The sequence below is a fragment of the Panthera uncia genome, chromosome F1, assembly GCF_023721935.1.
Source record: "Panthera uncia isolate 11264 chromosome F1, Puncia_PCG_1.0, whole genome shotgun sequence".
Lineage (NCBI taxonomy): Eukaryota > Metazoa > Chordata > Mammalia > Carnivora > Felidae > Panthera > Panthera uncia.
Window position 1 is genome coordinate 19,541,636 of NC_064813.1, and position 24,092 is coordinate 19,565,727.

General features: G+C 38.6%; 1 protein-coding gene across 5 annotated transcripts in view; it reads left to right on the plus strand.

Annotated features, from left to right (window-relative positions):
• Positions 1-24,092, plus strand: part of RASAL2 (RAS protein activator like 2) — a 349,271-nt gene that overhangs the window by 294,577 nt on the left and 30,602 nt on the right. For all 5 annotated transcript variants that reach the window (XM_049634019.1, XM_049634018.1, XM_049634015.1 and 2 more), the window contains 4 exons: positions 16,133-16,286; positions 18,021-18,119; positions 18,889-19,443; positions 22,690-22,834. In XM_049634019.1, coding sequence (XP_049489976.1) covers positions 16,133-16,286; positions 18,021-18,119; positions 18,889-19,443; positions 22,690-22,834 — 953 coding nt within the window. The remainder of the gene's footprint in view (positions 1-16,132; positions 16,287-18,020; positions 18,120-18,888; positions 19,444-22,689; positions 22,835-24,092) is intronic.

Here is a 24,092-nt window from a genome sequence, read left to right on the forward strand (position 1 = left end):
TTTTTTTTTTTTTTTTTTTTTTTTTTTTTGCTAGGGATCATAAGCCACTATTACACATGTTGCTAAAATTTTTCCTCTGGTCTGTTTATCTTTTAAAAATCATGTCCCTAAATTATATAGAAGTTTTAGATCTTCATTTGGTCTAACATGCCCATCTTTTTCTTTGTGGCTTACCTGGCCAAATTTGACCAGAACAGTGAAAAAGCCAGGGATCTGTTTCTCATTACATTTCTCATTACGATGCTGTGCAAATCACTTTATCTCTCCACCCCCTTTTCAAAAGGAAGAGAGATTCTATCTACAGGTATCAGAGAATAATGTAGTAGTGATCAAGATATGTTGAATTCTTCAAGGTTTTTGATTACCACAAAACTTATCTGTACTCATAGCATTTTAAGAAGATAAAATTATTCTCACGAGGTCTAAGTTACTACTTTAAGATGGCAGAGACACCGTTTTAAATGAGTTTTCCTACATATGACAAGTAAGCTTTTCTCTGTAAAATACCATAGGGTATTTTAACATGCAGACTTGATCTAAAAGATCCTCATGGCCCCAGGCTCATCTCGCCAATGATCTACTAGTTACAAACACTGCTGTAAGGCTGTGGTCGAATTTGGTATCAGTGTTGCTTTTTGGATCAATTTCTAATAATCCTTAAACTAAGAATTTCCTTTGTGAAGTTGTGGGGCACAGGTATAAAAAGTGAAGCTTTGACAATATTTCTAAAAGCTAAATTTCTTCTTTTTTTTAATGTTTATTCTCGGGGGAGAGAGAGAGAAAGAGAGAGAGAAAACACAAGTGGGGGAGGGGCAGAGAGAGAGGGAGACAGAAAATCTAAGGCTCCAGGCTCTAAGCTGTCAGCATAGAAGTCTAACACAGGGCTTGAACCCTGGAACCAGGAGATCATGACCTGAGCTGAAATCAGACGCTTAGCCAACTGAGCCACCCAGGTGCCCCTAAAAACCAAATCTCTTGGTATATAGTAACATCCGTGATATGTGACCGTTAGGTACACATTAGAAAGCTGTGTGCTACAAAGGAATGTAGAGATCTAAAGACATGGCCCCCAACCTCAGGAAAGTCCAATAAAAGAAGTAAATATCCAGGAGGAAATGGTACAGGTGAGGTGAGACTACTTCTGCTGGATATTCAGGAACGACTTTACAGGGCAGTGGCCTATGAGTGGAACACGTATAATTTGAACTTAGACACAGGGAGAGAGCTTTTCTCAGAATGGAAATAATGAGCAAAAGCAGACAGTAGGAAATTATGGAGTTTGAAGAGAAATATTGATTAGTTGATGGTGTGTAAATTGGAAAGGAAGGAAATAAGATTGGACAGGTAAAATTCCAGTTTTGAAGTTGGTAGGTAAAAAGCTGCTGGCTTTTTTGTCTTAAAAATTACTCACTATAAGAAACAGAAACAGGAACTCCCATCTTTGATGGGACAAGGAGAAAACAGTGACAGGTGACTTAAAATTCGGGGAAGACCAGGTATAGTTGCCGACAGAATGAAATCCTAAAATTGTATCACTTAGGATTCAGATCAGCTCGTGGTTAACAGATACTCAAAATAGTAATGGCTTAAATGGGTGAAATTACTTCTTCCTCACCTAAAAGAATCTGAAGGTGGGCCGTCCAGGGCTAAGGGACCAGGGCTGTTCGTGAGCTTTTTCCTTTGCCATCCCCAGGGTCTTCAAAGCTCTCTTTATGGGTACATTGTAACTACTGAAGCTTCAGCCATAGCATCCATGTTTTAGGCATCATAAAAGGGCACCTGTCTTCCAGCTAAGTTAATACCCTTTAAAGCAGTTTTCCTGAAATCCCATCCAGTGACTTCTGTTTGTGTCTCATTGCCATCTCTTTCTGCAAGAGAGGCTGAGAAATGTTATACCTGATACATCATTGTCCCCAAAAATGCAAGAGTCTGTTATTCAGGAAGGAGGGAGAAATAGACATCAGGAAAACCGTCTCTAATAAAAGAAGGAGACTGATTTACTCACCCGCCTCCAGAAGTCTGGAATGATTCAGCTCTCACCCAGCTCTAGAAGGCCAACAGTCAGGGTTACATTTATCACATAGCAAATGTGAGAAACTGAACCAATCCAGGTAAAAAGAAAAAAAAAAAAACCTGCAGATAACAACATTTGTGTTCCCCTATTACAATCCTCTCTGATAATTCCACTCATGAGTATATCCAGGAAAAATGAAAACATATGTCACCACAAAAACTTGTACATGGAGTGTTCGTGGCAACATTATTTATAATAGCCATAAAGTGGTAATGACCCAAATGTCCACCAACTGATGAATGAATATACAAAACATGATGTATCCATACAATGCATTACCGTTTACCCTTGAACTCAACACAGGAGTTAGGTGTGCTGACCACCTCCCCCCAACCTTGCACAGTTGAAAATCCATATATAATTTTTGACTCCCCCAAAACTTAACTGCTAATAGCCTGCTGTTGGTCAGATTCCTTATTGGTAACATAAACAGTCAATTAATGTATTTTGTATGTTGCATATATCATATACTCTATTCTTACAATAAAGTAAACTAGAAAAAAGAAAATGTTACAATCCTAAGGAAGAGACAATATATTTACAGTCCTGTACTATAAATGTATTTACTGTATTTACTGAAAAAAAAAATCCACTTATAAGTGGACCTGCATAATTCAAACCTGGGTTGTTCAAGGGCCAAATGGATTATTCAATCATAAAAAGGAATGACGTACTGGTACATGCTACAACATGGATAAATCTTGAAAACCTTATGCTGAGTAAAAAAGACCATCACAAAAGACCATGTATTGTAGGATTCCATTTATGAAAATGCCCAGAATAAGCAAATCTATGGAGACAGTAGATTAGTGGTTGCCAGAGGCTGGGGATATAAGGTGGGGGAAGGGATGAATGAGGAATGACCACTGATGGACGTGAGGCTTCTTTTTGGAGTGATGAAAGTGTTTTAAGTGTAGATTGTGGTGATAATTGCATAAATCTGAATATACTGAAAACTATATACGTTAAATGATAGATTTTATGGTATGTGAATCATATCTCAATAAAGACGTTAAATTATCAAAAAAAGAAAAAAGAAAAAAAAGCAGCTGACCAGGAAATACTCTACGGTGAACCTCATTAGTCTATCTGCTCCAGTGTGCAAAGCTGCCATTATGCTGTTCAGTGCTTTGCTATTAAATATAAACAGATCACCGAGAATCTCCAGATATTGGAGGAAAGTCTCCAACATGAAAGAGAGCAAAACAAACAAATAGGAGGGAGAAAAAAAATAACCCAGAAGAAACAGAACAGAGCCTGTTCTGCACAGAGCCAAAAACACCTTTAAAGCATAATGTTTTCAGAAGATAAGAGTGTACATCTATGAAACATTAACAAGATGTTATAAGAAAAGGAACATCAAAGGAACAAGAAAGAGAGCTTGGAAATTAAAAATATAGAATCTCAAGTCAAGTCACTCTCCCAGAAAGTGGGACAGAAATTGAAAAAATCAACCCAGAAGATGCTAGTAAAAGAGAACATAGAAAATTTGGGGGGGAGGAAATTGTTAAAGAAATAACACAAGAAAATTTCTCAAAACCAGAAAACATAAATGTCCAGGTGGGGTACCTGGGTGGCTCAGTCAGTTGAGCGTCCTGCTCTGGGTTTCAGTTCAGGTCGTGATCTCCCAGTTTTGTGGGTTTGAGCCCAGTGTCTGGCCCTGAGGCAGCAGCATGGAGCCTGCCTGGGATTCTGTCTCTCTCTCCCTCTCTCCATGCCCCTCCCCTGCTCACACTGTCTCCGTCACTCTCAAACACATTTAAAAAAATGTTTTTGCACAAGCATTAATGTGCAGGTTACAAAGACCACCAAATTTGTTGCACAGTGAATAAAAAAAGATAAGAGACCCCCCCCAACACACGCACACGCACGCGCGCGCACACACACACACACACACACATCAATTCACATCATCAAGAAATATCAGATCACCAAGACTTAAAAAATCTTAAAAGCTTCTGGAAAGAAAAAATAGGTTACATGAAGAGGAGGAGTGGGTGGATTGCATTGTATTTCTCAATAGAAATGTTGAAAACCAGAAGTCAGTGGAGAAAGGTCTTCAAAATTCTGGGTGGAAATTATTCTCAACCTAACATTCCATATACAGGGAAGTCCTTGAATGTCATACTGAGAAGTTTGGATTTTATTGTATAAGCACTGGGGAGCCTTTAAACATTTTTGAGCAAGGAAGTGACCTAATTGTGCTATGTATAGATTAATCCAGGAATGGAATTTCAAATGACTTGGTTTGCAGAGACTAAGTTTGGGAAACCAGTTAGCAAAAAGCTATTGTAAGAAGTAATGGAGGCTGTAAGGAGGCTAGTGACACTGGGAACGAAGAAGCAAAGACACGACGGGAGGACCATTTTAGCGGCAAAATCAATAGGATGTCACAAAGTCATCATAGTTCCAAAGCCATCTAATCAGATAAAAGCCAGTAAAGTGATTTCCTAGAATCAATATTGGCAACATTTTCAAATTAAAGCCATGTCATGTGGGAGGGTGTTGGGACAGGAGAAGACTGATATTTATACCTTTCACATGCATTTTAGAAAGTTTAAAAAAGTGGGAAATGCTGAAGAACAGTGTTCATACTGCCTTATCAGGCATTGCAGGGCTCTGACTGCCCACCGGGCTGCCAGCCTCGCTCTGAAAGGGCTGCTTACATTGACCAGTCTTGAGGTAAAGATACACACATGGAGAAGAATTTTCCTAACCCCTCCAAACATCCCTCAAATGAAAACTTTCTCAGTAATGTCCTCAATTCTGAGGCTCACTGACAAAGCGAGGTTTTAAAGCAGACTGCTTGTTCATTTTCAGGAGACAGCTAAAAGCTGAGTGTGGTGTTCATTTGTAGGGGGGACTTTGGAACGATATGCTGAGCTTCTTGAGTCTCTCCTTTTTAGAACCATTTTTTTTTAACTTTTTACTTTGAATTTATATACTCACCAGAAATTGTAAAAATAGTATATGGAGTTTTACAAACCCTTCCCCCAGCTTTCCCCAATAGCAATATCTTATAACTGTACCATAATATCAAAACCAGATCGTTGATCTTGGTACAGTACTATTAAATGGACTACAGACTTCATTTAATTTTCACCAATTTTTATACGCACTCATTTGTGTGTGTTTACAGTTCTTTGCAATTTAATCCTACGTATAGATTTGTGTAATCACCACCACAATCATGATACAGAATTGTTTCATTACCAGAAAAGAACTCCCTCTGGTACCTTTTTACAGTCATACCCGCCTCCCCACACCCATCCCTGCCCTCTAGCAACCACTAATTTGTTTTCCAGCTCTATAGTTTTGCTATTTCAAGAATGTTATATAAATGGAATCATATAGCATATAACCAATTAAGATTGCCTTTTTTTAGTGCATAGAATGCCCTTGAAGTCCATCCAAGTTGTGGCATCTAGCAGTAGTTCATTCCTTATTATTGCTGAGTAGTATTCCATCGTATGGATGTACCAGAGTTCATGGGCGCATTCACCCACTGAAGAACATTTAGGTGCGCATGAAGAAAAGCCACGTATGCATAAGTTTTCACTGGTGTAAATGCACAAGACTGCAATTGCTGGGTGGGATGGTAAGCACATGTTTAAGTATATGCGAAACTGCCAAACTATTTTCCAGGGTGTTTGTAACCATTTTACACTCCCAGCAGCAATGTTTACAGGGTTGTTTACGTCCCAAGAGATTTTCACCTACGTTTCCTTCTAGAAGTGTTAATGATTTTGAGCTTTTATATTTATGTTGCTAATCCGTTTATTTAATCTTTGGTTGCTTTAAATAGAAGGTCTTGACTCAGAACTTACTGGTGTTCAGTCCCAGATACTAATCAGAACTTCATACTTCTCCCAGCCAAGCCGGTTACAGGGAGTCTGCCTTCCTTTGGAGAAGGAAATATTATAAATTACTTACTTCTCTCCTCATCTGCTCTTCTCTTCCAGCTTATTTACCGTGGTTTTAGGTGCCCTCCAGGCTCTGGGCAAGAGGAGACAGGAAGGCAAAGGGGGCTAAGAAAGTTCTAGTACTATCTTATTAACCTTCCATAATGCTGTCTGAACCTGGCCAGTGTTCAAAGCTGACCGCTCCATCATGGGGTACTTGGGGAATTCTTCACAGGTGTCTTGTCTTTGAGTCGCTCTTGCCTATGGTTTCCTTGAGGTTAGCAGGTACTCGTCTATCTTACGTGTTGCCTAAAACTCCTTTCAGAACTTTGAGGAGGGAATTCTTGTTCTTCTGGTCTCTTCACCCTTCCAGTCCTCTGGTCCACAGGAAACATCCATACATCCTTTGCCCTGACAGACCTCTAGGAGTGCAGGCTAATCCAAAATCATCAGCCCTCTTGGGTTCTGTCACCAACGGCTAGTCATTTCTCATCATCTAGATGTCCCAGATGGAATCAAACGCCACCCTGTATGCATCGACTACCCTTGTGGGAGGCAGGGTGATGAGCCTCACAGCTTTCTCCAAAAATTCTCTCTTGCAAAATCCTTTCCCTTCTCCTTACTCTGACCACTTTTTATAGTCTTGTTCTGAGAGGATCAAGGTCATAGAACTGGTTCCAAAACATTTCCTTTGTAAAGTTCTACAGTTTGTCTGGTATTTGACTTCAGCGTACAGATCTGTTTTATGTCTGTGTCTCAATTGAAACCTCAATTCTAATATCTCATCACATGTATATAATACTTTTATTCATCTGTGGTCTTTGGCCTAACACACAAAATGCAACATGGCCCTGTCCATGCCTGACTCTCAACATTGTCTCCTACCACTCCAATGAAAAGTCTGTCATTTACTTACCATACTGTTATGTATTTCTGTACTTTTGATCTTGCCGCCCTCTCTATCCCAAATACCATTTCCTGTTCCTACACCCTGTCCTTTGTCATAACTCAGAACATGTTCTAATTCATACTCATGCCAACAGCACCCAAATCAGGAATCCTACGCCTTTGGACTTCTTTGCCCTGTTCTTCCTATATATCATCCTAAACTAGGCACCTACCCCATGTACCCACTAATGGCCAAACTTTTGGGACTGTTATAGGACTACTACTTTCTACTGTATTTATCTTTTCATATTTCTGCTTAGTGCAGCAGCCTGGAAACTCCTCAAGAGTACAAACATCCTTTGTGCCCTCTTCCCCCAGCACAGTGCCTGTCTTATTAAGGAACTTAATGTTTGTTGGCCTGAAACCGAAGAGTCCAAACAAATTGTAGATAATAGAAAAAGAATAATCTTTTTCAATATGGTATACTTGGAGAGATGACAATTCCTCAGAAATGACTGGATTTCAGGTTGTTAATTAATAAGTCTAGCTGTAGATTATAGTTTCTCTTACCAGTGTTTACTGCTATGGGCCAATTAAGGATCCCTTAGTTTTATGAACTCAAATCCAATCCAATTGTATCATGATAGCATTTTAAAATTCATTAGAATGCTTCTATTAAAAAAGAAAAGTTGTTTGTGTATATTTTTTCCTTCTGTCTTCATATTCTTCCAGCAAACAATATTTTGAAGACTAACTGTCTTGATCTCAGCCAAATGAATACTTTACATAAGATGAACTCATCGCTGTGAAAAAGCCCCATGTCGGCAATGATAGCCCCATTTGTACGGTGCTGTAGTCTGTGAGATGTTTGTGCAATCATAGGTGATTACATTTGATTCTCCATAACTGTATGAGGTATAGGAAGAGAAATCATTATCCACATTTTACAAATGAGGTAACTAAGTTTCAGAAAGAATGAACTATTTGTTCCACATCACATGTAGCTAGCGAGTGATTTGAAGTGACATAAATATATAGAGCTTTTGGCTCCTAGTTGAGTGCCTTTTCCATTATACTCTCTGTTGCACGTGTCCATAGGAATCCTAACTTGCTGAGGAAATGATTGAGAGAGAAGGAAAAATGAAAGGTAAAAATCACACATATATACATACACACAAACATACTCAAAAGAATAGCTTTTAGTGAAAGTAAAATAGCACGCAGTGATAACAAATGTGTCAGTTTGTGGTCATAATATTTCCACAATTTGTTGAAATAAAAAGCTAGCTCCCTGGGGTGCCTGGGTGGCTCAGTCAGTTAAACGTCTGGCTCTTAGGTTTCGGCTCACAGTTCGTGAGTTCGAGCCCCATGCCAGGCTTGACATTGACAGCGCAGAGCCTGCTTGGGATTTCTCTCTCCCTCTCTCTCTGCCCCTCCGCAGCTTGTTTTCTCTCTCTCTCTGAAAAAGTAAATAAACATTAAAAAAAAAAAAATCCAGCTCCCTTTATACTCCTTTCATCTCCGCCCCACCCATTTATTTTTGAGAGAGACCGAGTGCGAGCGGGAGAGGGACAGAGAGACAGGGAGACACAGAATCCAAAGCAGGCTCCAGGCTCTGAGCTGTCAGCACAGAGCCCAATGCAGGGCTGGAACCCACGAGCCGTGAGATCATGACCTGAGCCGAAAAGTTGGATGCTCAACCAATTGAACTACCCAGGCATACTAATACAGCTGGCTTTCTTATGATCTTGGAATTGAAGAATCCTTTCTAAGCATAAACTGGGAGGACTAATTATAAATATGACAGGAAGAGTACGAATTTACTTAACATACAAAGTGCCACTTATGTATTCAGAGAAAAAGTTTAGGAACACGAAATAGCAGTTTGTAACTCACAGAAAAGAGAATTGAGATTGCCAGTAAACATTAAGATGTCTCAATCTCATAATTAAAGAAGTGCGTGCAAGGGCAGTGATGAAGTGCCATTCCTCACCAGTTATCCTGGCAAAAGTTTTCCAAGTTCAGCCCTATACCATTTTGGTGATAGGGTAGAGAAACACGCACCTCTGGTAGGAGTTTACGTTGATGCCATGTTTTCTGTAGCATAATTTACCAGAATCAAAATTTTAAATGTGTGTGTTCTCTGATCTAGCAGTTTCACATCTGGAAATTTAAGCCATAAGTACACGCACATGTGCATAAAGATATGTATACTAAGATACTTTTTGAAACTGGGTGGTAGTCAGAGAAAAAGAAAGAAAAGAAGAAAAAACTTACCTGATCATCAGGGACTACTGATCTACCATAGGCCCACGTAAGGGAATTTCATATGGTTAGTAACAAGAGGCAAATTATATCTATGTGTTCCAATATGGCCAGAAGTCCAAAATACACTCTTAAGGAAAAAAAAGTATGGTAGAATCCCATTTGTGTGTGTGCGTGTATGTGTGTATACACATATATGTGTGTATGTGTAATGTACATGTATACATTTGGTTGTCTTTGTATAAAAATTTTTAGAAGGGGTCACAAAAATTATTAATATTTTATTACAGTTTATTATTATTGTCAATTGTTAGGATTTTCTACAGGAGATTGAGGAAGGTACCTATATTTATATTCTTCACCCTCTATCCTTCTGAGCTTTTGGAATTATTACCATTTATTTCTTCATTGTTTAAGGGGAAGAAAATGATTAATTAGGAAAAAAAAAAAACCTTCAACCACATTTCAGCCTCATGTCTCCCTCTGGCTATTTCCTGTTGCCGCCTCTCCACTGTTAGACTTCACGAGTTAGTCTCCACTCTCTCACGTCCCATTCATTATCACGGCAATCTCATTTTTGTCCTCGTGGCTGAAATCACTCTTACCGAAGTCTCAATTATCTCTCAGTCCATATATCCAGTGGCTACTATTAATATTTTAACACACCGATCTGCAGTAATGGACAGTCCACCCTTCTTGGGAGCTCTCTTCCCTGGGCTTTTATGATGCTTGACTCTTCCGGTTTTCCTTCAGTCTTTTAAATTCTTCCGTCTCTTTTGTCAGTTTTATAGACTTAGGTGTTCACATACCTTGAGTTATTTTCTCAGGACCTTTTCTTGATCTGCATGTTGTCTTGCAGTAGTCACAGTGTGTCAGTCCAGTCAGGCTGCTAGAACAGAACACCGTAGACTAGGCAGTTTCTAAGAAACAAATTTGTTTCTCACAGTTCTGGAGGCTGGGAAGTTCAAGATCAAACCTCTGGCAGATTCAGTGTCCGGTGAGGACCTGCTTTCTGATTCAAAAGTCCCAACTTTTCACTGCATCCTCATGTGGGGGAATGGGCTGTGGATCTGTCCTGGGTCTATTTCATAAGGTTATAAATCCATTCATGAGGGCTCCACCTTCATTATGTAATCACCTCCCAAAGGTCACACCTCCAAATACTATCACCCTAGAGTTTATCATTTCAACATAAATTTGGGGGGAGATCGCAAACATTCAGTCTGTAGCAAACATCTAGTCTCATAGAAACCTGAAGCTTGTAGAAAACACCCAGTGCTCAACACGACAAGCGCCCTCCTTAATATCCATCACCTGTTTAACAACCCCCCCCCCCCAACTCACCCATTTCCCCTCTGGTAACCATCATTTCTCTATAGTTAAGAATCTGTTTTATGGTTTGCCTCTCTCTTTTTCCCCATGTTCATCTGTTTCTTAAATTCCACATATGAGTGAAATGATACAGTATTTGTCTTTCTCTGACTGACTTATTTTGCTTAGCATAATACACTCTAGCTCCATCTATGTTATTGCAAATGACAAGATTTCATTCTTCTTATGGCTGAGTAATATTCCATTGTATATATATATACCACATGTTCTTTATCTACTCATCAATCGATGGATATTTGGACTCTTTCCATAATTTGGCTATTGTTGATAATGCTGCTATAAACATTGGGGTGCATATATCCCTTCAAATCAGTATTTTTGTATCCTTTGGATAAATACCTAGTAGTGCCATTGCTGGATTGGAGGGTAGTTCTATTTTTAACTTTTTGGGGAATCTCTATTCTCTTTTCCAGAGTGGCTGCACCAGTTTGCATTCCCACCAACCGTGTAAGAGGGTTCCCCTTTCTCTGGATCATTTCTTGGGGTTTTAAAAATTTGATATAGGGGCGCCTGGGTGGCGCAGTCGGTTAAGCGTCCGACTTCAGCCAGGTCACGATCTCGCGGTCCGTGAGTTCGAGCCCCGCGTCAGGCTCTGGGCTGATGGCTCGGAGCCTGGAGCCTGTTTCCGATTCTGTGTCTCCCTTTCTCTCTGCCCCTCCCCCGTTCATGCTCTGTCTCTCTCTGTCCCAGAAATAAATAAAAAAAAAACATTGGAAAAAAAAATTTGATATAGTTGTGCTTATATTTAATTCAATTAGCACTAGTAGATCTTATTCCATTTGCAATTTAAGGACAAAAAAAAAGTAACAGGTATATTACCATACGACACAATTTTTGTTGAAGAGATTGTTCCTAGTGTTTGTCATATTAGACGCTGGTTGAGTTTCCTGCCCTCCTAAACATGTTTTAATATTTATAATCTTGTCTTCCTTTGGTGCCTTCTTTCATTGCATGTATACATGTCTATGTGCCAAAATAGGTTGAATGTCATTTTTGTCTATGATAATAAACTTCCTTACCATGAGTTGGTTAATTTAAATGACAGCTCAGGCTGACAAATATCCTATTTTACCATTAGCAATTGGGCTCATTAGACCGTCCTGTTTAGAGGCTGAGAGCAGGGAGAGGAAAGACCAGCAATATATGTTACGTGTCCATAAATAGCTTTTTGCATGAGTGGTTGTGTGGTATACTTTTTAAAGCTAACATAAAAATCAGGGAGTAATTGAAGCAGTAAGGACTGGCTTTAATTGCAGCAGATAAACCAGTACAGCTGGTGCCGTCAGGGTTCTCAGGAAGGACAATTTTTTGAGCCCACAAGTAGAAATTCTGGTGAGTGAATTCTAATGTCTTTGTTGTTGCTGTTGTTGTTTAATCCAGGGAAGGAAACCTTTAAAATTATAGTACAGGAAAAGGTCTGCTCTTTCCAAAGATCTACCAGGTTGAAAAACAGTAAAATGCAGGGAACAAGTAAAGCAATGTTTTTCCCCAAGTGAGATCTGAGCTGCAATTTTAAAAAGCTTATTGGACCCTATGCACATTTGTTGGTAGAGTCCTGGGATACTGAATTTTGTTCTCAAACAGGGTAAAGTGCCTTAGGAGTACATACTGGTGAACGCAAGCGTGTATGGCCGCACCCACCCTATGGCTGAGCTGTTTCTTCAAGAATTCAGCGAAGCAGTCTGGAATCATAACTGCCAAGCCCAGCAGAAATTCACCTGCACTGGAGTGCAGGATTTTGTGTGGCAATAAGCATTTTTAATTAAAAGTTTCCGGGATGATTTGGAACTGAATCTGTAAACACGTGGCAGATTTGAGCTAGCACATCCAAGCACCAATAGCACTTCGGGGGAAATACAGCTTTTAAAAGACTTTGAATGTGAAGCTGAGAAAAATCCAGCTGTGTTTTACTTAACATCGCACTAATCAGAGTTCTTTGACTCCATTTTTTTCCCATCCGTGTATCCAGTGGTGTGGGTATTGGCTCCCCGTCCCCCAACCCTTCACTTTTGTCTTTTAAAGGCTGATTTTAGGTAGGGCTGTGGGTTACAGCACTGGAATGCTCAATCGCTGTGGTGAGAAATGGAAAGCTTGTCTTACCTTGTAGTTTATCTCTTAAATAGGTCAGAAGCAGCAGGTAATCTTCATCAGCAAAGCAATTAGATTTTTAACCCTTACCTATTATGTTGCTAGAGGCCTTGGAATTTACATAGAAATCAAGGTGGTCTGCTGGCCTTAAAATAAAATGTAAAGAATATGGTATTCCTTAATTGGAAGTAAAATTGCTTCTGGAAAGCAGTTTCCCAATTAAGCCAGGAAACAATTATATTGGCACCCTGAATTATTCTTGCATAATGTTTGGGATGGTGGGGGTTGGAGTTAGAGGTACAGGTGCTGAGAAGAGAACCCTGCCTAGGAGTCAAGGGATTCACAAGGTCCACTTTCAAGGCTAGGTTCCTTGGTGAATGTCATTGGCAGACTGGACTGGAAAAAACTGTTTTAAACTCATATTATTCTCTCAATAAATCCACATTCTACTTTACATTAGAAAAGTAAACTGTAGTGCCATACAAACAGAGTTGATAAAACTCTCTAGTAAGCAGATCTAAGCAAAATCAATTCACATGAAGATACAGGAGGAGGTAAACATGATTTAGAGGGGACTTGAGTTCCTAATGCTGTTACATAGAAATATCTGCCCAGATAATACCTCTCCCCAACCTCAAGCCATTCCCAGGCTGCTTGACCTTCCTGTTTACTGTAATCCTGCTTCCCTGGGAATTCTCTCTTCTCAGAGATACTTTTTCCCAATACAGGAAGGGCTTGTTTATTTATTGAGTAGTAATGTAGAGCATGCTAGTGACTTTGGTGTTCACTTCATGGGTGTGTGGGTGTGCACACACGTACATACATGCTGAACAATAGGGGATTCTGAACTAAGTATTAATGATGAAATTTCAATAAGTGGGAGGAGTTTTGAATTCTAATTCCAGACGTCTTGGTTGTAATATCTGTTGATGGCTGCATTTGGAAGTTAAACCTGGGTTTCGAAATGAAATCCGTTTAGCATTGGAAATACAGTGAATAGGAATTTCATCCGATTTTCTCTTTTAAAAAAAACGGTGTAATCCAGATAAGTTAATATAAGATAATACCTAGGAACATTAAACTAGGGTGAACACTGCAAAGGAAATAGAACAGAGGTGCGAGGAAGGTTGTGCTTGCAAAGTGGGATGTAGCAAATGCCTTCTGCTGAGGGCAGGGAATCACAGAGAAGCAAGCTAAAGCTGAGATTCGCCCCTGAGTTAAGAGATTCTCCTCCGCCCCCACAGTTGCCTATGGTTTTTTTCCTACAGCTTTTGACTTTGAGAAACTGTTAATGGAAATGAGCAGGGACGTTGCTGTTCCTTCCTTTCTGTCTTAAGATGGTCATATTCGCAGAGCCAGCTCCTGAGTCCTTCAAACCACAGCCTCTCCCTGCTGCCTCCCAGCCCTACTCTCCGGATAGGTGGAGCACCATGGCAACAGGCCCAGCCTGGAGCCCAGAACCTTGTTTGTGTTACCTGAGGGGCCGGATGCAGCCTGAGCAAGAGAAGGAATATTACCTATCCTGCTGCCTGTTCGGGAAGATGACTTCTTGTTCCCTTGTTTGTGTTTCTGTTCTACTTCTGTTGGAGCCTTGAAAGCCTTGACACCTGGAAAGCGTTTATCCAGAGATGTTATCAGTAACAGAAGGCAGCAGGGAACCTCTCTCCTGTTGGTTCTTGTCTTCTAAACGAAGACATAGTTCAGAAAGTGACTTGCTACACCGTGACACGTAGCCCCGCTATGATTTGGGGTTGCACTGCCAGGTGGCTGTACAATTGCTTCATGTAGGTAGGCGTTTATTTTGTTTAAAATAAAATTAGTTTATGTTTTAGAATATTTTCCTTGAGAGCTTTCAAAATAAAAGCAAGCCTTTTGTCATATCGCCTTCTATTTAAAATATACCTTAATCTCTCCTATCGGGAGGCTCATTCCCAGAGCATGAGAGACTGTTCCCTTCCAAACAACTTCTCCTGGGAAACATGGGCTGGGATTACTGTTTTATACGTGTTTTTAAAAAACGTTGCAGTATCCTGTTAATCGGCTCCCTATGAAATGTACTGGGAATGGTTATATGGTAACTCTATTAAAATAAATTTTTTTAGCCTTTAGTTATTTATAGTTGATGGCTGTGTTTGTAGTATATAAGTTATTGTTTTATCCAATAGAACAAAAGGAAATAAATGTTACCTTGTTATATTTTTATGTACAAAACAGTAAGTGGCATTTGTCCCTTTTGTACGTGTTTTGTGTACGTTTTATCAATGAGAAATATAAATATTGACTTTTTGACCTTAGAAAGGCTGCTGAGTATCAGAGCACATGTTTTTCTTTATAAACATTAAATGGCAGTTGTTATTTTTTATGTGTGTGGACCTAAGAATGGACTCAAATTCTTACTGCTTAGGATGATTCTTACTATATGGAGTTTGATTAAACAATGTTAGAATAATGTTAACATAGCCATTTCAAGGAAATAAAGCTCCTTATTTACTGTTTTACAAAAACAAATGTCTTTACACAGGCATTTCTTTTTGACTGGGTTACTTCTACTTAAATATATGTATTTAGTTCTGGGTGTTTTAGTCAATAAATTCTGTAATTATTGAGTAAAACTGCTTGGCTTTCCAGTTCTGGATCCAAGAATATTTCGCTTTTATTGCTTGACTTCATTAATTCTTCCAAAGAGAAGGCAGCGAGGGACTAGCTACTGTCATGGCCAGAATCATTCACAGCATTCGTCTTTAAACAACCAAGAAACAGAATCAGCCAGGATGCCTGAATGGTGTTGACAAAGATTTGTTCTTCTGTATGAGTGTTTGAACATTTCTTTTGAGGGTGGGAGGTTTCTTCAAGGCATTTTATTCTTTATTCATGTTTATACAGTAAAGCATGGATATGACCAAATGCTTGCCAGAAAAGAATTCCATATTGAGATGGAAATCAGATCTTTTGAAAGGCAGGGTCTTGTGCTGAAAAGTTTGGCTTTGACTGTGTATGAGTGTGTTTATTCTGCCAAAGCAGCAAGAAACAGAATGAGGATTCAGCCACTACTGTTTTGTCAAGGATAGAAGAGGTTCAAGCTGTAGCGTGGAAAAAAAAAAGAAGAAGAGGAAGAAGAAAGAAAGAAAAGAAATGAAACATGTCTTTTGATAATACTTTTGCATGAAAAAAGAATACATAAGCCAGTTGAGTAGTATGTATTTCTCCAAGATAGGCATGAGAATAAAAACAACGTGGGTAGTGGAGCTTCTTGAACTCCCTCGATAATGGTATGAAATTACAGTATGTTTTTGTGCTTAATTGAAAAACAAGTGTGTATGTGTGTGCACACCCAAATGTATATGTGGCTGATATGTGCCATGTGAATATGGTTACTATTATTATTGTGGATTAACTGTCCATTGCTGCTTATTTATTTTTCCCTGAAGCATTTATGCATTCGTTTTCACCTCCCACGCATTCATCTTTCATTTTCCTGTTGGCCATGTAGTACGCTATCTAAAATATCTTTTTCTACTTTTAGGGCTCGTGGTCTGCCTAAACTGAAAGAGTCACGTTCCCATGAGTCCTTGCTGAGCCCTTGCAGTGCAGTTGAGTGTCTGGATCTTGGCAGAGGAGAGCCCGTGTCAGTGAAACCACTGCATAGTAGCATCCTTGGACAAGATTTCTGCTTTGAGGTAAAAAGCATAGAAAGAAGGAAGAGTGATTAAACACCAAACGGATTTTCTCTCCAGTAATTTTGTGATTTCATTACTATGGTATTGATGATTCGATCATCATTAAGTGACTCTCAGTTGCTGAAAATTACCTACTTATAGGAAAAAGGTTGGGAATCTATTAATCTAATTACATTGGTCATTAAAGTTATTAATTATGGCTTCTCATTCCTTTTGGCCTAGTCTGCCTTCAAAATAAATGCGATCTTAGTATATTCTTGGCAGAGGTCACAAGCCTAACAATAACTAAGCTAGTATTTTAATTTTTCAGTCTTTGATAAAGATATCACCCAGTATGTTATCTTTCTCCTAAAAATGTAAGCCCCCAACTTGAGTGATTCTTTGAGGAGATTGACCAAGACCATAATTTTCCGACCATAATATGGTTGGTTTGAGATCTGAGACTATGTCTTATTTATTTTTATAATCCCCTGCATATAGCCCAGTCCCTGGCACATTGCAGGTGCCTAAATTCTTGAATGGATAAATTAATTGCCCTTCACCAGCAAATTATGACTATCACTTTGTATAAGGTAATTTGTCCCTCCCAAACTAAATGTAAAATCCCTCCTAAACTAAACTGTTGGCCATTTGCAATTTAAAATTTAAAACTCTGTGTGTGTGTGTGTGTGTGTATAATTGTTAGGGTTACGATTTGATTAATTAACATGAACTTACTAAGTAACTAGTGATGAATCTTATGATAGATGGCGTGGAAGTTGAAAGGTGTTTGATTCCTGTTCTTTTGGACCTGCCCTAGCCCAACGAAATATAATGCAAGCCAAATATGTAATCCAAAATTTTATTAAGCCCAAATATCATTGTTTTAACATGTCACTAATATAAAATTATCAATAAGCTTTTTTACATCTTTTTTTTTTTAAAGTTAAGTCTTCAAAAGCTGATGTGTATTTTACATTTACAGTACATCTCATTTTGGACTAGCTACATTTCAGGTGCTCACTACCATATTGAACAGTACACATAATCTGATCTGATTTCACTGGGTTATAACCTTAGATTGAGTTAATATGTGAGCACACTTCAACAATTTGAACAGGTCATTTATTGGTGTTCTTTTTTACAGAAGTCAATTGAATTTTTTTGTATTTGTGGAACTCAGTACACCAGGCCCAGTGTTAGGTGCTGAGGTATATAGATAGCATAGTTCATTTTTAAAGGAAAATGATAACAGTGGTCAGTAAGAAATGGGTTCCAAAGACAGTAATTCAACAGTGCTAACTCTTTTTACTTTCACTTAGTACCTGTTTTGTAATATTATAGTGAAGGCAGTCCTGAGAGATTTGACAAGCTGTTTTAGAGGCTCTCTTGTGTTTTCAGCTATTGTTTTGTTAACTCAGAATCGAGCATATTTGTTGACAAGTGTTGAAGATGTGGCCTGAAGGTTTTTAATTTTGATATTTCTGAACTGAAGGCCAGTTTTAAGTTCCTGACCTAAATTCTCAATGGCCTTTGTTCTCCTACCTGGAAATGCATATGGATGCTACCTACATACGAGAACAAAAAGCAGATGTAGGTGTAGAATATAGACATCGCAGAACTACCAAATATCATTTCTGTTTTCTGAATTATGATTTGGGTTCATAGCATATTCCTAAACTTTTAAATGATAGAATGATGAAAACACAGCCCGCAAGCCCTATGTTTCCTTTTCTCTAATCTTTTATGTTGAAGGTTACCTACTTAAGTGGAAGTAAATGCTTCAGCTGTAACTCCGCTTCAGAGAGAGATAAGTGGATGGAAAACCTTCGTAGGACAGTTCAACCAAATAAGGTAATAGTGGCTTTGAGTGTCTAAAAATGTATAACTGTAATCAGTAAGTTGGTAGAAGGTAAATGCAGCAATCATACCTTAATTTTTATAGTACTTTTAAAGCACATTTACTTTTACGCACGTTATACTCAAAATAATCTTATTGCAGATATTATTGTGATTTTACCAATATGGGTAAGAAGACTCCGAAGTTGGGGCGCTTGGGTGGCTCAGTCGGTTAAGTGTCTGATTTCGGCTCAGGTCATGATCTCACTATTTGTGAGTTCAAGCCGCACGTCGGGCTTTGTGCTGACATCAGAGCCTGGAGCCTGCTTCAGATTCTGTGTCTCCCTCTCTCTCTGCCCCATCCCCTCTCATGCTCTGTCTCTCTCTCTCTCAAAAATAAATAAACATTAAAAAAAAAAATGACTCTGAAGTTATGTGACATGCCCATGTCCGAAGCTGGTGCACGACAGAAATGGGACTAGAACACTAGTTTCTGAACTGCTTCTTTTTTTATTTGCAGAAACTAGGCCAGTTGCCACTAGGCTGGCTATATTAGAACTCACATGATATTTTTTTAACCCAAGTAAATTGAGTACATAAGGCTAAGATTCTGATATCTTCTTGTTTAGAGTTTGCTATTATCCTGAACAAAGAGATAGCAATCCCTTTCATTATTTAATGACCACCCTTAATAAAGTATATAGTCAGTATCACCTCCTATAAAGGAAAATGTTGTTCTTCTGGGATTTCAGCTTTCAAACTCGAACTCGTTATTTTTTTATAGGACAATTGCAGACGAGCTGAAAATGTTCTTCGTTTATGGATCATTGAAGCCAAGGACCTTGCCCCTAAAAAGAAATATTTCTGTGAACTGTGCCTTGATGATACCCTCTTTGCTCGTACAACCAGCAAGACCAAAGCAGATAATATTTTCTGGGGCGAACATTTTGAATTCTACAGCCTTCCACCTCTTCATAGCATCACAGTTCACATTTATAAAGATGTGGAAAAAAAGAAAAAAAAAGACAAGAATAATTATGTCGGGCTAGTCAACATTCCCACTGCCAGTGTGACTGGTCGCCAGTTTGTAGAAAAGTGGTACCCAGTGAGTACCCCTACGCCCAACAAAGGAAAGACAGGCGGACCTTCTATTCGGATTAAATCGCGGTTCCAAACTATCACCATTCTGCCTATGGAGCAATACAAAGAATTTGCAGAATTTGTCACCAGCAACTACACCATGCTGTGCTCTGTCCTTGAACCAGTAATTAGTGTGAGAAATAAAGAGGAGTTGGCTTGTGCCTTAGTACACATTCTTCAAAGTACCGGCAGAGCCAAGGTAAGTGGAAAAGGAGGGTTACATTACCCAAAATCTCTTCCCTACATTTTATGAACAAATAACCATACTATGTTTGGTATAGAGATTCAAATTGGAGAAGTATGCTTTGCTATCAGTAAAAAAAAATAAAAAAATAAAAAAGTAGGAAGGAAACCTATTAGTAGTTGTCACATGCAGAAAAGATGGGGATTATAAAACAAAGGAGTAACATGGAGACACCAACAGATATTTATTTAAAATCCATTTGCGCGAAACATAGATACCAGGGCTAGCTCCTTATTATCTGACAGAACAAATGGTAGAATTGGTGTGCTAATCTCACAGTGTGTTCAAGATTATCTTTAGTTCCAGAGTGTGCTATATGATGGTTTTGCTCCTCACTATATATTTTTTTTTAATGTTTATTTATTTTTGAGAGAGAGAGGTACAAAGTGCGAGCGAGGAAGAGGCAGAGAGAGAGGGAGACACAGGATCCGATGTAGGCTCCAGGCTCTGAGCTGTCAGAACAGACCCCGACGTGGGGCTCAAACTCATGAATTGCAAGATCATGACCTAAACCAAAGTCAGATGCTTAACCAACTGAGCCACCCAAGGCACCCTACCTAACTATGTTTTAAGTTAAGATTAACTGATGACTCTATTCCCTAGTCACAGAAGTAGGAATTCCAGAAGCATAGTGGGCATCAGCAAGAGTCTTCAGGGAATTAAAATCCCTTGGTATTTCCAAGGGATATTATTTAACTGGTAGCTGTTTGATGACAGTTTTTTTTTAATATGAAATTTATTGTCAAATTGGTTTCCATACAACACCCAGTGCTCATCCCAATAGGTGCCCTCCTCAATGCCCATCACCCACCCTCTCCTCTCTTCCACCCCCCATCAACCCTCAGTTTATTCTCAGCTTTTAAGAGTCTCTTATGGTTTGGCTCTCTCCCTCCTTTTTTTTTCCTTTCCCTCCCCCATGGTCTTCTGTTAAGTTTCTCAGGATCCGCATAAGAGTGAAAACATATGGTATCTGTCGTTCTCTGTATGACTTATTTCACTTAGCATAACACTCTCCAGTTCTATCCACGTTGCTACAAAAGGTCATATTTCATTCTCTCTCATTGCCAAGTAGCATTCCAAGTTTCATGATAGTTTTATCTAACTTCATCCTGGATAGAAGTAAAAATTGAGGAAGATGAAAAAAAAAGGAATATACTAATTATATGAAGAAACCCACCCAACTGATAGACTCCGTGATCAGCCTGAACTATGATAATTACCATCTCTATGAGCCATATTCACTAGCCTGAGTCTCCATTATGTTGTCTGCAAATGGATTATGGTAAAACCGTATTTTAGATGTAGAAGATTTCACAGCTAGAATAATTTATTTAGAACCAAACAATAAAATTAAATACTTTTAAGATTTCTTGATATAAATCAGAATATATCCATATATCCAATTAATAGTCCCTTATCTAACTGACTTCCTACTGATTATCATTTTTGTAGTTGAATTTTGTGATAATAATTTTAAGTTTTCTAGTATTACAAATAGCTTACAGGTTTGGGGTCAGGTGTCATTGAAATTTTGAGTCTCATCTTTGAAATTGTACGGATTTGTTCATTCTGCTCTTCTATTACTTGAGGTTCAAGGATATGTATGTAGGATATTTTTCAACAACCTTATTGAGATACAGTTTACATATAATACACCCATTTTAAGTGGAAAATACAATGAGTTTTGCATATTATGTACCCCGGGAAACCACAACAATCAAGATAAAGTTACCTTCACCCCGATAACTTTCCACCTGTTCCTTAGTATATGAGTTTTAATAGTGACCCCTCACTTTGTTTAGCTTCCCCAGAGTAAATCCCATTAATGTTCAAAATGCTTAAATTTAAAATAAAAGTAAGTCAGCATATTTCCTTTGTTTTTGGTTTTGGAGACTTTGAAATATACAATGGATATATTACATCCATTGTATGTATATATACATATATATCACAAATACATGATGTTGTTACATTTAAACTGAACAACAGTAAACATTGAATTTTACATCAAGTTAATTTTTTTTTAGTTTATTTACTTATTTTGAGAGAGAGAGAGAGGGAGGGGCAGAGACAGAAGAAGAGAGAGAATCCCAAGCAGCCTCTGCGCTATCAGCCCAGAGCCCGACATGGGGCTCGATCTCACAAACTGTGAGCTCATGACTTAAGACGAAATCAAGAGTCAGATGCTTAATGGACTGAGCCACTCAGGTGCCCCCATCAAGTTAATTTTTAGGACTGTTGGGAAAAGGAGCAGTTATTTCTTAAGGGCTTTATTTCTCCTTATGCCTTTTTCCTGGATGGATGGACAGATGGATGGAGATAGGTAGGTAGGTAGGTAGGTAGGTAGGTAGATAGGTAGGTAATCAGCCTAGAAAATGAGTTGAAGTGCTAAGTTTAAGAAATTCCGTGTTGACACTGTGGACCAATTTGTAACTATTATATATTGAACACCTAATATGTACCAGAAACTATTAAATGCTGAAAATCTAGAGATGACTAAAAATACACACTGTCTTTGGCCTCATGGGGTTTATAGTCTTCTGGGGAAAACAGATAATAATTGAGTACTTACAGAAATAAATGTGTGATTACAGTCAGAAGTACAGAGGAAAAAAAAAGACATAGGCACTACAAGAATGGGGAATACAGGACCTGACTGATGCTGGTCAGAGAAGGCTTCATTGAGGAAATTATGTACACACTAGGATCCAAAGGATTTGAGGAATTACCTCCATGCCCCTGGGGGCAGGAACAAGGGTGGGAGTGAAGCAGAACTGAGAACAGCATTTCCAGAAGCTTTGTGGTAAATAGCATCTTGTGTTAAAAAGGTCTTGATATATTCAATGCCTTAAAAAAAAAAAAAAAAAAAAAAAAAAGCCCATTGAAACTGGGACAGAATGCAGAGAATGGTATACGAGGAGGTTGGGAAGGCAGACAGAAGCCAGAAAATGTAGAGACTCGTAGGCCACATGCAAAAGTATGGCCTTTATCTAAAGTGTAATGGAAAACCTTTGAAGGAATTTTAAACTTAGAGCTGGTGGTACCTAAGCTTTTACCCTGGCTAACTCTTTTTCTTACAAATGAATCAGGCACCTTTAGTGTTAAAGCAGCATTTCCAGGATGTCTGATATTTCATCGGTTTCTTCTAACATATATTGTTTATTCGGTTGCTTTGTGCCTGACTGAACATTATTCCACCAGGATTTTCTGACCGACTTGGTGATGTCTGAGGTGGATCGCTGTGGAGAGCATGATGTCTTGATCTTCAGAGAGAACACCATTGCCACCAAATCCATTGAGGAATACCTCAAGTTGGTGGGACAACAGTATCTTCATGACGCATTGGGTATGGAGAAGCAAAACATTGCTTTCTTTGCCTTTCAATTTTGTTTTTTCACCCTCGGAGGACAAACAGATTGAACTCAAATTCAGCAGGTTACTAAATCCTAGCTGACTAGAGTGTTAAAGTTTGAGTTTCAGCTGTAAGCCTCTGCACTACTCACCAGTAGTCCTGGTTTATTGCACATTGGTTTATTACAATCAATGTACAGAAAGAGAAAGCCCATCAGTATATGCTGCTACTTCCAGGCGCTCAAGTTCCTGATGCTGAGATACACACTATGAGTAATGTCACTACTAGATCTGGGGGCACCCGTTTCCCCCAAAGTGTTGGTTATTTACATTATGATATAAATAGGTTATGTAATTCTTGAAAGTGTTAACATTTGTTATCATGCATTGAAAGTGAAAAAACTCTTACCAGTTCCCACAGCTCCCAAGTTTTGCCTTCAAGATCTCCAGAATTTTTAACAATTACTAAATTTTGCCCAGTCAGTAGTTCTTGCTGACTAGGCTACTCACCTAGAATTCCAGATCTAGTCTTGAAATTCAAGCTGTTAACCTCTAGAGTAAGGCACTGGGCTGGGTGATATACATCATGATAAGGCAGATGTGAGTTTCTTGAAGAACAATTTCTTTTATCTCCATATCCCCAGTACTTCCCACAGAATGTAGAGCAGCACCATCGTATGGAAACATAATGTGAGTCGTATGTAATTTAAATTTCTTAGTGGTCACAGTGTTTTTAAAAGAGTAAGGAGAAACAGGCAAAATTAATTTTATTGATATTATAGTTAACCCATTATATCCAAATACTATTTAACAAGCTATCAAAATAAAAGTTACTAGTGAGGTATTTTACTTTTTTTCATACTAGCTCTTTAAACTTTAGTGTGTATTTTGCATTTATTACACATTCCAGTTTGCACTAGCCACATTTCAAGTGCTCAGTAGTCACATGTGATTATGAAGGTTAGACAGTTATGTTGAATGAATGGATAGATTTTTGCCCTCAAGGATTTTATAAGATAGGGAGATAAGAAAGATAAGGTATCCCTATAGCCAGAGAGAGAGAGAGAGAGAGAGTGCGAGAGATCCTGTGCTTTTTCAAAGAATTAAAGAAATTATTCTAGCTGATGGGATTATGGAATTTCCCATGTAAGATACATAAACAATGTGTGTGTAGCTTGAAAGGCAGAAAGGTTAAATAAAAACAGATATTGGACAAGGGAAGTGGTAGGGATTGGCATAGGGAAAGAACCATA